This window comes from Varanus komodoensis, unplaced genomic scaffold, assembly GCF_004798865.1.
Source record: "Varanus komodoensis strain SLA01 unplaced genomic scaffold, ASM479886v1 scaffold23, whole genome shotgun sequence".
Taxonomy (NCBI): domain Eukaryota; kingdom Metazoa; phylum Chordata; class Lepidosauria; order Squamata; family Varanidae; genus Varanus; species Varanus komodoensis.
This window is the reverse complement of record NW_025335627.1, coordinates 18,758,645-18,774,621: the sequence shown is the minus strand read 5'-3', so window position 1 is coordinate 18,774,621 and position 15,977 is coordinate 18,758,645. Positions and strand designations below refer to the sequence as shown.

Genomic DNA, 15,977 nt, shown 5'->3' with positions numbered 1-15,977 from the left:
TTAGAAAAGAAGGGAGTAAATACAGCCATGATAAAGATGTTGAAAATAATGCATAGTGTGGACAAAGTTAACATAACATTTGAATCCAGTGTCATTCCATGAAGCTGACTGGTGGAATATTTAGGACAGACAAAAGGAAGTAACTCTTCATACAATGTATAGTAAAACTATGGAATTCACTGCAATGGGAAGTAGTGATATTTACCAGTTTGGGTAGCTTTAAAAGGGGACTGGGCAGATTGATGAGGGAAGAGGCTATCAGTATCTACTAGCCTTGCTGGTTATATGCTACCTCCTTTAGCGAAGGTGGCATGCCTGCATATGCCAGTAGCTGAGGAGGTTGGGCAGGAGGAGGTCTTGCTCCACTCTTGCTTGAGCAATCCTGTGGGTGGCTGGTCTGCCACTGTGTATACAGGGTGCTGGATGAGTTGGACCTTTTATCTGAACCAACATGGCTTTTCTTATCTGTTTTGTTTTGTTTTGTTTTGTTTTAGGGCAAAGCAAGATCATACCTTGCTGTCAAGAGGCATTTGCGACAGCTGTTCCCCACTAACCTCATTCATGTACTCCTGCAACTGTTTTTTTAAAAAAAACACTTTTATAAAAAAAAAAAAAAATCAGCATGCAACTGGTACACTTCACTTCTCCAGGAATCCTGCCCACATCCTTGAGCTATAGAAAGGTTTATGTAAGCCAATGTACTTATCACAATGTTATACTAGAAGGCTTATTGCTATGCACAAATTTGTGACCTATGAAGAAACGAAGAAACATAGAAACAGAGCGAGTCAGAAGGGCCCTCCTGGGCCCTGCTACAAAACAGTATATTGACAAGGTGATCTACATATGCAAATATGTCACCTCCATGTAACATCCCCTCACCTGTATGTCACCAACCGACCCCCTTTGAGTCTCCTCTTCCCCAGGCTGAAGAGATCCAGTTCCCTCAGTCTTGCCTCATATGGCATCCCCTGCAAACCGGCCACCAACCTTGTGGCCCTACACTGCACTGACTATAACCTGGCTATATCCTTTCTGTAACGAGGGCCCCAAAATTGAACACAATACTCCAGCTGCGGGTGCACCAGTAGTATAGAGTGGTAGTAATATCTCTCTCTAGAATATCTAGAAGCCACACTTCTGGCTATGCAACCATGGGTTGCGTTCACCCTTTTGACCACTACATAAAACTGCTGACTAATGTTTAACCTGCAGTCAACCAGCACCCCGAGGTCCCTTTCACAAGTGCTGCTCTCCAGCCACTTGTCACCTAACCTGTACTTATGACAACCATTCCTATTCACCAAGTACAAGACCTTGCACTTATTCACATTGAACGCCATCCTGTTGTCTCCTGCCCACTTCCATAGTCTGTCCAGATCCTTTTGGATCTGGAGTACCTGCTCCTCAGTTGTGGCCACTGTCACCATTTTAGTATCGTCTGTGAATTTGATCAGTAGACTGTTCACCCCTTCTTCCATGTCATTGATGAAAAGATTAAACAGGATTGGTCACTTGCGGACCCCGCTTGTCACTGGCTGCCATCCTGATGATTCCCCACTAATGGTTACCCTCTGCTTTTGGTCAGTCAACCATGCCCTAATTCATCGGAAAGTGCACTGGTCTATCTCAAAACTCCTCAGTTTCTCAACCAGGATATCATGGGGCACTTTGCCAAAGACCTTGCTGAAATCCAGGTAAACCACATCCACTGCATCCCCTCTATCTAGCCACCACGAAACCTTGTCATAGAATCCCACAAGGTTTGTCTGGCAGGACCTGTTTCTGCAGAAATTGTGTTGTGTGGCTGCCAGCCTCCCTTCCCTATCCAGCATCACTAGATCTCTCGCTATTATGAGCCTTTCCATTGTTTCTCCTACAATGGACGTAAGGCTAACCAGTCTGTAGCTCCCCACATCCCTTCTACTACCCTTTTTGAAAATTGGGACCACTGATGCCATCCTCCAGTCCTCTGGAACTTCACCCGTTCTCCACAAGGTCTCAAAAATGGAGGCCAGCAGGCATGAGAGAACCCCTGTCAACTCCTGAAGTACTCTCAGGTGTAACCTGTCAGGGCCTGGCGCCTTTGTAATTCTTTGCAAGTTTCAGCTCGTAATCAGCCTTAGCCTTGTGAAGAATCCTTCTGCAATGGGCCTCCTCCTCTTGGTATACACTTTTGTCTATTTGCCCCACCATTTCTTGTGGAGGTTCCTCTTGCATCTAATCCCCTTTACCACCTCCTTTTGCATCCATGGTGGCACTCTCCTTCGCCTCCCCACCTTACTAACTAAAGGTATCGTCAAGTTTTATGCCTCCAAAACCTCCTTTTTGAGTGTCAGCCACCCCTCCTCAACTCGCTTGCCTTCCAGTAACCTATCCCACAAGACTTTCCTCAGTCTGGCCTTCAGTTGGCCAAAGTTGGCCCTCTTGAAGTCCCAGCTTCTAGTGCTCGACCTGCTGCACATCCCTATTCCCCTGATCTCAAAGCAAAGGGTGGAGTGATCACTCTCATCCAAAGCTCCCCTAATCTGTACTTCATCTATCAGCTCCTCCCTGTTGGTCAAGACTACGTCAAGTATGTTCCTCCCCCTTCATCATCTCTTGGACCCTCTGTGTGAAAAGCCCTCCCTCTGTAGCGTCTAGGAAGCAACGTGTCCAGGGTGTCCCCACTGAGTGAGTCTCCCAATCCGGGAGACTGAAATCTCCCATAATTACTGCATCCCTCCCCCGAGATATCCTTAGAATCTGATGTGTCAGGACATCATCCAGGGTCTCAAGTTGACCTGGAAGGCCATAACATACCCCACTGTCAGGTCTCTTTCCCTGTCAAAACCCCTAAGTTTCACCCAGACTGCCTCTACCGAATCCCCATCTGTGCTACATTCTATCTCACTGCATCCTATCTCTTCTCTGACATATAAAGCTACGCCCCCACTCCTCTGTTTACATTCCAGTCTTGCTTTTCATCCCACCAAGTTTCTGTGATCCCCACCAGGTCATACCTGTTGTGGGGCTGAGGCGCTCCTTCCCAACAAAGCCAACAAATCCAACAATTGAAGATAAAGTCCTTTATTCTATTAAATATTGCAGATACGTTAACAGGAAACAACGATCATAATAATGATGATGATAATGGTAAAGTTGTCCTCTCTTTCTGAGAGGGATCAAATTATGAAATGGGTGGCTCTGACAAACTTCTCTTCCTTCTTCTTTCTAACTCCCTTGTCTCCAATTGCCCTAGGCTGCACATGCGTATGCAAGAGCACGCATCTTCCTGGGAAAATGCCAATTCCTGCATTTTCATGGCCATTATCTTCAGACTTCCCAACCATTTCCTTGGCAACCACCTGACTGCCCTCCAACCTGCCCTCCGACCGCAGTTCACTATCAGCTCCTGCTTGAATCCTGCTCCTACCTGCGTCTTCTCTTTGGAAAAACTTCGTCAGGGAGTGGGGGGGTGTACAACTGGCACCAGATACACATCTTTCTGCACCAAATCCTGGTTCCACGGGAAGCCTCCTTCTCCCCTACATACGCCACAGACTACTCTGAGTCATTGCACACGACAATGCCCTCCTATTCCCAGGAAAGTTTCAAGCTCTTCCTGCTTCTTACCCATGCTCCTAGCATTGGTGCACATGCACCTCAACTCCTTCCCCCAACTTCCTTTCTTTGGAGTCCCCAGCCTCCTCCTTCCTCCCATCCTCCCTGATACCTGGCCCCTCTCTGTAGGAGGCTGTTCCTCCCTGCAGTACCTCCAAAACCCTGGTCCCAGAGCACTGATCTTCTCCCCACACTTGTCCAGTGCAGATGGGGTGCAACCCGTCCCTTGCCAGAAGTCCATTGGCAAGAAACCGGGTGCCGTGTTCGAGGAACCCGAAGCGTTCCTTCTGGCACCACATCCTAAGCCAGCTGTTCACCTCAGCGACCCTCCTATCCATGCCTGGCCCAAATCCCTGAACTGGTAAGATAAATGAGAAGGCCACTTGGGCCTTAAGGTCCCTGAGTTTCTTCCCCAAGGCCTCGAAGTCCCTGGTGATCCCGCCCACACCCTGTCTGGCATTTGTGCCCACATGGATCACCAGAAGCAGCTGGTGACCCCTGGGGTGAACAAGATGCTCCACTCTATCCTTCACATGCCCGATGCGTGTGCCCGGCAGGCAACAGACCTCCTTCGCCTCAAGGTTGGGACGGCACACTGCCGGCTCAGTGCCCCTAAGCAGGGAGTCCCCGACGAGGATCACCCACCGCTGTCTCTTCCCAGTATTGGTAAGCGGCCATGCCCTGGCCCTCACCTCTTCTGCAGCACCCCCCTTGCCACTTGTGGCCCCAGGCTGGGGGTCCTGGTGGTCCCCCAAGGTCTCATCAGCCCCAGCCTCCTCAGGCGGAGAGAACCTGTTTCCCAGCTTCAGATCGGTGCCAGGAGGAGGAGGAGGAGGCAGTGCTGGCCTCCTCCTCCTTTGGGTGACATGCCTCCATGTTTCCCCAGGTGTTCCTCCCGTGGGCCCTCCCGCAACCCTCTGTCTGGAGGGGGACTGCTCCCAGGGGGCCTGGAGAGCTCTCTCTACATATATAACTATGTATAATTTTTCTTTTCCATTTTATGCATTTCTTTTTATGTTCTTCTTTGAATAATAAAACAATACAATAAAGCAGAGCAAGTCTGAAGAAAGGCTTCACTGACACATGACTTCTTTGCAAATCAGTTTTTTACTGTTAGATACTACTAAAACAATGGCTGACTCTTTTAATAGGCCCTATTTTCTTATTTGCAATAGGAACAAAACATTTACAATGATTTCAGTAGACTCTGAAGCTTCTAAATCAATTAATTATTCAAGAGGCAATACAGCACCCTGATGTTTATTAAAATGAACTGAAAAATACAGCCTGTTCTGCAGTAGGTGCTACTGGTATAGATTTTATGTTCAAAGAATTTTAGCATAACATTCTGGACATATGAAAAGGGTTTAAAACATGTTTCCATACCAAGACAAATATGTGATTTTAGTAACACTAAAATTAGATGCACTTCAATTTTAATGTGCTGCTGATATGAAAAATATACTATTCTAACTTTTAAAAACACAAAGCACTTTTAATGTTAACTCTAATTTCCTCAAATTTGGCTAAAACGCATGGTGCAGATGTTCAGTGTTTTGACTTTTTGGCAATTCTCCCATATCTAATAGTTGTACTTTCAATGACAACACATGAATCAAGGCAAGAGATATCTAATATTTCTATCTAAGGCTACAATCCCAATCCTATTTATGAGCAAATAAGTCCCAGTGACATCAATGGGATTTACCTCTGTGTAAATTCCATCTAAGTAAAGCACTTAGATTCAGGCTTTTAATGTTGCTATGCAACAAAATAAAACAGTACCACAGTAAAGAAGGTGAAGTGAAGCCTGCTTCCTATATATATTGTATATTGTATGATATGATATGCCTTCAAATGCTATAATTTATTTTATTTATTGATTTAGTAAACTTCTATGCCGCCCCATTCGCTGAAGCCTCAGGGAGGCTTACAACAATAAATAAATACATATAATCATATAAAAACAATATAATTGGAAATGCGCTGGCCAAAGATATAAAATCAATAAATAAGCTAACAATTAAACTGCCGTTTAAATAAAAAGGTCTTGGCCTGGCACCGAAAAACATATAACGACGGCGCCAGGCGGACCTCTCTGGGGAGTGCATTCCATAGATTGGGCGCCACCGCAGAGAAAGCCCTCCTCCAGGTACTTACCCTCCTAATATCCTTCACGGAGGATTCCTGGAGAAGGGCCTCTCCCACTGATCTCTCCCGCTGATTTTCCCAGTTATTGAGAGTTTCAGTTAAGCTCAGGAGTACAGGAAATTCTGAGTAGATGCGTCTGATGATGTCAGTGTCCTTCCCACTACAGGGATGCTGGTGCTGTACCCTTGCAAGCCTTGGTTCCACTTCACCTCTGCTCTAAGAAGTCCTGTGGCCGCAGCCTGCCATTTGTCCCCTTCCCAGCAGGCTGCAGGATCAGGCCAGGAAGTATTGCCTTCACATATTAAGAAGCCAAATGGGTGGAGGGCTATGTTGTGTGCCTTCATTCTGCATCCTTCTAGGAAATGAAAATGTGGCAGATGCCAACCATTAGGATCGCAGAGGCAACATCATGCACGGACAGTAAGTTTGCCATTAGCTCCCACACCTACGATCTGATAAAATGGCACCTCTGAACTTACAGTATATGAAAATATAATGAAACTGAAAGAGGCATTTCAGATCAGTCCTTAAAACACACACACACATTTTGAAGGAGAAATGGAAGGGAAGCTGGAGCATTCTACTGCAATCTACAGGATCACAGCACATCATACTTTTTTCTTTGCTGAAATTAGAAAAGTCAAAAAAAATACAGGCAGTAGATGGATTGGGTTATGATCCAGATCTCTGTGGATGGAGTTCTGCTCATAGAACAGGCACTCCTCAGTCTTGGCTCCTGCTTATGGCTGTGAGAGAACTGCTCTGGAGGCCTGAGGGTTTCCCCAGAACAGTGTAAGAGGTGTAATGGGAGGGCGACACAGGTCACATGGGGAAATGACAAAGAGAAGAAAAGAGAAAAGAAGAGAACAGAAGAGAAGAGAAGGGATCACTACATCTTAGCTCACTGAATCCTATGTTGGAGCACTTTTGCATTTTACTCATTAATATCTACTTCTTTAATCTGCATAAAATTGCCAGGTTCCAAAGATAAAAATATTAGGATTCTTTATTCAGCAAAGCACTCTTTGTTGTTAAGCTGCAACAGGCTAATACACGTTATATCCCCCTGAAATTTATGTAGCAAAATGCTGGTACTCACACGAGCTCCTTTTTCTGGGAAGCATTCACAACCTCCACTGCAGTCTCTTCCTGCACATGGTCCTGTATATGATTTTCCTCCCTGAAAAATAAAATGACATTAAATAACATGAAAACAATAACTAGTACAATTTATGTGAAGGCTAGTCATTTGGGTCTTACCCTGCAAACCTAAAATTAATGCTTTGTTTACTTAGATCCATAGAGAATTAAAATGATTACTATAAAATTGCTTGAGTACAAATTACTTGTTTACCTTCACATGGAAATCAATGTTTTGAAAACCAAAACTAAGTGTAAAACTGAATTTTGTCCCTGAAAAGGATGAAAAATTGAAGAAATTGTATTCTAGTGCTGTATGATGCTAAAGGGAGACTGAATAAATATTCTAAAACAAAAATAATCACTGGGAAGTCGATCAGGAAAGAGCAAATTTATGTAGGTTATATCCACCTTCCTGAGGGCAAATTTTTCCCACTGAGGTGAGCTACATTATGTGTTTGGAGAGCTTAATGAGAACCATGCAGATGGGAACAGAATTTATGTATGAACAACCAAAATAATACGAAACCACTTCTGACATCTGCTTTTCTTAGTGAAAAAGCCTTGTTGCAGCCCAGGGTCCAAGCTCCTGATAAGAGCATCCAGTGTGTGCAGGGTGCTCACCAAGAAATGAGCCCCATGCCTTGTGCAAGCAGCACCCCTTTCCCCCACATGACACTGTCACTGCCAGCAGCAGCAAGAAAGAAAAAGTTGGTCACAGGGAAGGGTACCTGGTACACCTGCTCGCGGTGCCTCTTTCCAGAATGTTCATCCCAACTCTAATTACAGCCTTGAATGCTGGTCTTGAAACTTGGCAGGGACATATGGGTGTAGGGAGCCCTTCAGGTAATGTGGTTCCAAACCATTTAGGACTTTAAAGAACAATACTAGCACCTTAAATTGGGTCTGAAAATCAAACAGGCAGTTAGTATAAACTGTCTGACTCCAATTAGTTGTTCTTATTGCCAGGTTCTGCACCAACTGAAGTTTCCAGACCATCTTTAAGGGCAGCCCCACACTGAGTGCATTGCTGCAATCCCACCTGGATGTAACCAGTGGCGCCCCGGCGATGGATGCACTCCCCAGAGAGAGCCACCTGGCGCCAATGTTATATGCTTTTTGGCACCAGGTCAAGATCTTTTTATTCTTCTGTACTTTTAATGTTTAATTTTAAGTATGTTTTTATGCTCAGTTTGTGGATCATTTGTATTATTTGGGTATATATGTATTTATGGGATTTAAATGGTAAGTCATCCCAAGACGCACTGGGTATTGGACAGGGTAAAAAAATACCCAAATAAATAAATACAAATAAAACAACCAGCATATGTATCAATGAAGCAAGATCTGCCTTCTCCAAATAAAGAGTGCAGTCAGCAAACCAGCCAAAGCACTCCTGGCTAGGGGATGTATACCTGCCTCTCTACTGAAAGTTCCAACTGCTGGAGAGTTCCTAACATGGGTACGAGTATGACCCAGGACCAACTTTAGACCTTAATCCAGAGCTGGCAGGTAAGATAGAATCTTAATGCATCCACTCAAAAAGCCCTGATGAGGAATTAAAGTCCATCTGAAACAGCACCATTTCTGAACCCTATCTCGTCATGTATTTCCAGAATCATGGCAATCTAGTGCTTCTAAATTCCATGCCAAAGAGATGGTCCAGATAGGCTTCATGAAAGCTACTGAGAGGTCCAGGAAAGTCAGCAGGGTCATACTTCCTCCAGCCCTGTGTCAATCACCCACTAAGGTGACCAGGGAAGATTCTGTCATGAATCCAGATAAGAACACAATTTGGAATTTCCAAAGCTGCCTGGAATTGGCAATACACTGTCTGTTCCTAGGCCTTGCTTAGATATTTCAAATTAAACATTGAACAATCATTTTCCAAAGCCATAAAATCTAGATCTGGATTTTTCCGAAGTGGTGTTATTTCAGCCTTCTTCAGGGTACTAATCCTACCATCCCTTAGTCAGGCATTCATTACAGCTAATCATAGAATCATAGTAGAGTTGGAAGGAACAATGATGCTTTAGTTTTCCTTAAAATTGAGGAATTCAAGCAATACATAGTCACCCCTCGCCCCCCACTCAAGTTCCTGCTACTTTCACTCATCAACTAACTATTCCCTGTTAGTCAGAATCAGGACATGGATAGTTGTCCCCAAAGATTTTCCCATCAACTTTTGAAAAAGAAGGGTGTAAGAAAATTCTTGGAGAGACTGTGCTTAGTAGAAGCTGTTACCCAGCGGTTAACAGGTTAATTAAAGTCCCCCATCAGTACCACTTTATGCTTCCCTGACATATCTGCAGTTATGTTTGGAAAGTATAATCTACACCCTTTCCCCACTTGGGTGGTCAGTAGTAGACTGCAGCCACTGTGTTCCTTTTGTTCTTTCATTTATTTTAACCCAGATATTTCCATCAAGTCCCATTCTCAGTTATAGCTATTCTCTTATTTATCTTCTAGAGCCAAGAATTAAAACTCATCCTATTTCCCATATTCTGGGCATTGGGATGAAAACACTGAAAGCCATGCTTCAAAGAAATCCCTGCATTTTTATTAAAAGGATGAAGTAGGCCCTACTACAACTGGTTCTTGCTACAAGAACTCTAGGAAGCTTCCTTTCTACAGATCCATAGTCTGACACAATGCAGTTATACCTGTGCTTGGCAATATTGTTTGTTCCTACATGGATGAGTGGGATGCAATAACAATTCACAGACTATCAACCATCATCTCCAGTTCATGCCTTGGGAAGCAACATACTTGAAGAACAAGTAGTCTGGCCAATACAGTTTCCTTTCTATTCCATAGGGATCATCAATCACAATGACCCTTTTCTTTTTATCATTTCAGGGAGCATTTCCTGTTAATAGGGCTCCATTTTGTGTCATGCTCCATCTGGGTATCCATCTTCTGTTCTGGATGATGATTTGACAAGCAGTCATGACATGGATAAGGTTGCTGAACACCATCTGGAGCCAGGATTTATTTCAGAACCTTGGTTAGCAATCCTGGAGCTTGAGGATTAATATATTATTTGTGGCATCTTATTTCCTAATATATATACGCCACTGTCACTTTAGTACTTCCCTCAGCAGTTTCATGTAGATGTTAAAAGGTCTGTAGGACAGGACAAAACTTTATAGTATTGTGCAGGCAACGGGGTAGCAGAAAAGCTCCCAGCTCCACCTGCTGAGACACTCCTACAGAAAGGACAGGAAACAGTGTAATATCACCTAGTCTAAATAAGTGGTCCAGAAGGATGTCATGGTTGCTGGTAACTAAGCTGCTATTTTCATCCTATAGTTAGTGAAATCTGATTGGAATTGATATAAATAATCTGCCATTGTCTACAGCTGAGAGGTCACAATGTGCTTTAGAGCCTATGCAAAAATGGAAAATTTGATATTGGATGGTAGTGAAACCACAGAATCTAAATTTGGTTTCTTCAGCAAGCAGCTCACCTTGTAGCTGTTTTATTCATCTTTCTTCCAAGCCAGACCCAGATGGCTTTTTAACTACAAGTCTCTATTATATTGACACTGACCAGTCAGGCTAGCTTAACAAAGGTCCAGTTGCTCAGAGCATCTGATGCTCCTCAGCTTGTCTGGCCTTTTTACTTGATGCCACACCCCAGGGTTATTGATGCTTGGTTTGTCCTTCATCCTCATTAGCATGCTCACTAAACTTCCCTACAGTATTTGAAATGAACTTATTCTCAGCAACTGCCTGGTTTTATCTCTGGTCCACTCATCACAGGATTTTAGCTACTTCTTTGGCTCAGAATCTGTTTCCACAGCTCTTAAAGGCTCTTTTATAGAAGGAATAAGCCCAATTCCTCATCACCATTGCTTCCTTTACAGCTACAATGACCCCATCATCCCTCAAAGAGACACTAACCACCCTTCAAGTACCAAACAGGCAGACCACATCTGTCTAGTTTCAGAAAACAGGATGTGTTAGCTTCTGAAAAGCAAGTAGTAGGCCTCAGGAATAGGCTTCATCAAGCAGTTTGTCTATATCTTCAGGTAGCACAAGGTTACAGATATCCACTACACAGAGATGTACAATCCCATTCATTTCTGACTTTGTCATTTTCTCCTAATCCAGTAGAGAAAATCAGCTCTTGACAAATATTGGCCAAGAAATATTTCAGACAGGCCCGTGATCGTGAAATCCTGAGCTGCTGCTGACAAATACCCCAAGACTAGAAGCCTTCCATCTTCAATACTACATTTGAACCCATTTTGGTTGGCAGAGGGGATGGGCAAAGCACCAACAGGATCCCCATCTTGTTTTGGGTGCCCAAGTCTAGCTACTAGTCAACAGCTAGATGTGGTGCTTGGAATCTCTTTAGGCCAAGGTGCACAACTAGCAGCCCATAGGTTACATGTAGCCCTTGTGCACCCCCTCATGGAAGCCCAGAGGGACCAGCGTTTGTATTAAAAAATCAACAAATTTCCCAGCAAAGTGTGTGCCAATGTTTCTAGCCAGCAAGAGTTATCCTAATGTTGCCAACTGCAGCACCCCAAAACACCCCAAAAGTAATTGGCCAGAGGAAGGCCCCAAAAGTAGTTGGCCAGAGGAAGGCCACATAGTAAAAACACCACAGTCATACTGTCCCAGAAGGGAGGGCAGATAAGTACAAAATGAACTTTGTGTAACTCACAGCTAACACGCTAGCCTGACCTCGAATACAGTAATCAAAAGGACAGTGGAAACTGGTTCTAGCCACCATGAAAGTTGCAAATGTGCAGAGAGTAAGACCATGGCAAGCCTGTGTGAATCTTGAGCAGATAGGAAATAGACATGGGAAATGTCTGGTCCTTGACAGAAGAAAGGACTCTTTCTCCAGCATGGGAAGGGGTGCATACATTGATGTATTGATGTATTAGATGTGTATTAGGTGACCTAATTGGTTACCTAGGGTATAAAATGCATGTACTGGGATGCAACTTTTGAGACACTGCTTTGGGCTGAATGTCCCCTTTTGTCTCCCTTTATTCTATAGTGCACTAGAACAAAGCTGGTTTTGGCTCTAAGTCTTGTCTCAGGCTCCGTTTGGCTCAGGTCTCGGGTCCACCCGGGTTTGCCCCAGCTGTTGACTGGCTGAGTCCGGTAACACTAATAACTCTCCAATCAAGAGCATCCCACTATGGATGTAACTCTTCACATGTGGACATCCCATCCTATTCTTCAGCAGTACAAGTACACCTCTTTGTGCACATGATCAAGTACCTGCTGCTCTTCGGGATCTCTCTTACATGTGGTGGATGTCAGCACAGGGCCTAAAACTAGAAGCCAACCAGCTGCTAAGGTGGCAAAAGTCATCCAATAGGTTTTGTCCCTCTAGGAAAATATTATCTGAGGTGATTTTTAGTCACATGTGTATAAATGTGGACGCTTTCATTTGCTCTGGGGACCTCTTGGCTTTGGCTTGCTGATGTTCCACGTGAACCTCTCCAGTCTTTCCTTGCTGATGTTCTCTTTATTTCTGGAATAAAGATTTTGTGCCTGTTGTTTGCTCAGAGAAACCTCAGTTGCTGTGTCTTACTGGCACACCAGAGATGAGCCCTTGCTTTTGCAACAGCCCTGCCATACCACTACTGCTGATTCCTACCTCACCACCAGTTTCCATAAAGTCCCTCTGCCATCATCCTCTCTAAAGATTCAAGTGGCTTGTGCCATGGAATACAAGTGGCTCTGGAAAGTGGTATTGGTGCAGGATAGTGTAATGTGTGTATATATCAATATTTGTGCCTCAGCCATAAGCTCCCAGGCCATAACAGGCTTTTAGGCCATGGGCCATGTAGCATAAGCTTGAATTCAGGAAGATGGACCTAGTATCCTAGGCTAGTCAATGTAAGAGAAGGATGAATGCTGGAATTCTTATGGAAAAAAGATCAGACATTCCCCTCTTAGATTAGGTAAAACAACCCTGCAAGAAGGATGACCCATTTTCCTGTGACACCTAGAAATTACTTTATCCATAGCATCTAGCAAACACAAAGAATTTACCTCTTACCCAGAGAAACAATATTTAAGGTTGAATCAAGAAGCAATCAAGTATGCTTCCAACAATTAGCATAAGTCTGGAAAACTCATTTTTCCCATAGGGAAAGAGAAACAAGAGACCAAAGAGAAATAAGATAAGGATCCGGGAATTACAAAAGAGATGCTCACAAGCTCTGAATACAGAGCTCCTTCTACACTGGGAGGAGGAGGAGGAGGAGGAGGACACTGAAATTCCACTCACTTTTGTTTTAACTGACTATGGTTTTCTAGCTTGAATAGAAAGTCATTTGAACATTTACATCATCAGTCTCACACAATAGGAAACTAGGAAGTCTGGGCACTTTTCCATATATGGCATTTTAAGAGAAGTGTTTTGAAACAGGTCTATTTATAAACTAGGTTGGAATATGTCTGTTCTGGTTTATTCACCATAATGTGACTACACACGGGAATACTCAATTTTTATTCAGAATGTATATTTCCTTATTTTTCTTGTGTTATATATGCACATACTCTATAAAGCAAACCCCTTTCAGTTTAACATTTGTTAACAGCTCTCCGTGTTCTTTCAAGTCCAAAATGCTGGGAAATTACATCTGTTAAGGGTCACACCTTTTCCATACATGTTATTTAGTCAATGGACACAAGGACTGGCATTCTGTGTTGTGGTTAGTTCTAGTTTCAGCACTCCTTGGGGACTGGATGGGTGTTGACAGCAGAGCAGTAGACCCAGATCTATCAGTTCACAGAAGCAGACAGCTGGAATCTAGGCAACTGGCATTCTGCCCAGCAGTTGGAAGGTCCTTGATGACCATCCAGTCCAAACCCCTGCCATGGGTTAAGCATTTTAAAGCAAATTTCCCTTTAAGTCAATTGAGGCTGTAACATTAAACCCTTTTACCAAGCAGTAAGTCACGCAGAGTGAAAAGTCACACTTTTTTGAAACCTTATGTTTCTTCTATGGCACAGCAGATACTACACCTTCCCCTTAACCTAAGATGACACCTGTTTCCCAAGAGAATTTGTACAAATGGAAAAATGTAAACCCATTTAAGTCCATGGAGGGAAAATCAGACAACAATGGCCAAACTGCTGGTAGAATTCATCAAAGTTTAAGCTCTGTTAAATTAGTTCTCTGCTCGCACTTTGTCTTTTCTGCTTAAAAATATGACATCAACCATCTTTGTACTTTTCTCAACTGCCAAGTTTCAGATCAGTCTGTTAAGTCTTGTTTCAGTATAAGCTATAGCAGTGGTTGTCAACCTTTTTACAACCTTTTTATTTTTGCTGGTGGGGATTGGCAAAAATAAGAAAATTATTTGGGGACCGCTGAGGCAAAAATAAAAAGCATTATATGCATAATATAATGTTTTGTGTATTAGTTTTTAAATATAGTACCAACAAAAAGAAAATTCTCTAAAAACCAGAAACTGAGCAGTAAAAAATGTTAATAAAAGAATAAAATATTAAATGTAATTGAATACGACTGAAATTTTTAGAGAGCAATATTTAATTCAAATAACGTTTGTGTGAAATCTGCTGTTGCTTCTTTTCAAGAATGCTTGATTAAAAATTTACAATAGCAAAACACAAAATCAATATAAATGCAATACTATACTCATAGCAAATACAAACTCAAATACAATATCAACAGAAGAGCAATACAAAATCAAACAAAGATACTTAATAAATAATATTCATAATATTAAATACTAAAATACGACGACACTACCACCCCTATACATAACAGCACAGACCGGCTGAAAAAACACTCTTAGCACAAGCCTGCCTCAGTGTTTCCCTTCCTGGTAGAAAACACAGCAGAGAAAGGAAAAGGCCTGGTTTTAGGGTCTCGGCTGGCTCCCATAGAGCTGCATCTCCCCTGCCCAGCCTCCTTGGCCAAGGAAGAGGCAGGAAATCAGCAGAGAGCCCCATGCTGGTCCTAGAGAGCAAGATGCCACTCTTTTCCACTTGCATGACAGCGCCTCTTTCATGGACTAGCAGGAAATGCCAGCAGACTGGTGCTGGTCTGTGGACCCACAGTTGAAAACCAATGACCTATAGAATCAACAACGCTTGCCCTCATTTCTGGTTACAATGGTGGACTAACCTTTAAGGTAAGGCTTCAACTATGGTCTTGCAACCGACGTATTTTATATCCTTGTAAATTCATAGAATCTTCCTCCTTTATGAAACTAGCCAAGCATAATGAAGAAATTGGGCAATTTCTGGGGTTATTTTATATACAAGACAGTCTCCATTTAGGCAAAGTATTGTGTTCAGGTATTTACTGGGGCCCTTCTAATTGCACAACTCTACAATCTATAAATCAAATATAGATATACTTTGGGGTCCATGTGCACAGCTGACAATTTGAAAAAAATGTCCTGAGCAAGCCCCACAAAATGGCTGTTGTGGCAGGCATTGCTAGTTCTAAAAAACAAGTATCCTGTTCAACAGACTGAACATAAGGCAGAGTTGGGATATGAGCCCCAGAACAATAAACAACTACAGCAGTGCCTTGTAGTTTGAACAACTCTAACTTTGAATGATCCTGAGTTCAAACATGAGAGATAAAATTGCTTTGAAGTTCAAACAATGCACCTACGTTTGAACTGCACACACAGTGAAAAAATGTGGTTTCTGCAGAAACATGTGTTGTGCGACCAAGTTTTCTCTTGCTGTGAAACATCTCTTGTGTAAAGCTCAAAAGCAGTACAGTAAATGCAATTTTCATTTTATTATATGGTACTTATTTACATATTTTATTGTTTTCAAGTTTTAATTAATAATTTTGGCTATTTTTACCTTAAATTATGAGTATTTGCTGTTTCAGTTTCCTGAAATGGATATTGTAGCAGCCTTGAGTAGAATCTTGCCTATGAAGTCCTGGTAAGAGAACATCATTCCTATTAGTTTTGCTATGTGTAGTTCCCCAGAGGTTTTACTTCATAGAATGGACATGTGCTGGTAGCCAATTCATCAAAGCTTGTCTGTTTCAAGACAGAATCACTGTGCTCCTGATTGTGTCCAAGATGGAGGAGGGAATGTGATGTTGAGAG

The 15,977-nt window shown here is 42.9% G+C and overlaps 1 protein-coding gene across 2 annotated transcripts in view; it reads right to left on the bottom strand.

Annotated features, from left to right (window-relative positions):
* Positions 1-15,977, bottom strand: part of LOC123024237 (collagen alpha-2(IV) chain-like) — a 238,633-nt gene that overhangs the window by 188,244 nt on the left and 34,412 nt on the right. For both annotated transcript variants that reach the window (XM_044431658.1, XM_044431659.1), the window contains exon 4: positions 6,854-6,934. In XM_044431658.1, coding sequence (XP_044287593.1) covers positions 6,854-6,934 — 81 coding nt within the window. The remainder of the gene's footprint in view (positions 1-6,853; positions 6,935-15,977) is intronic.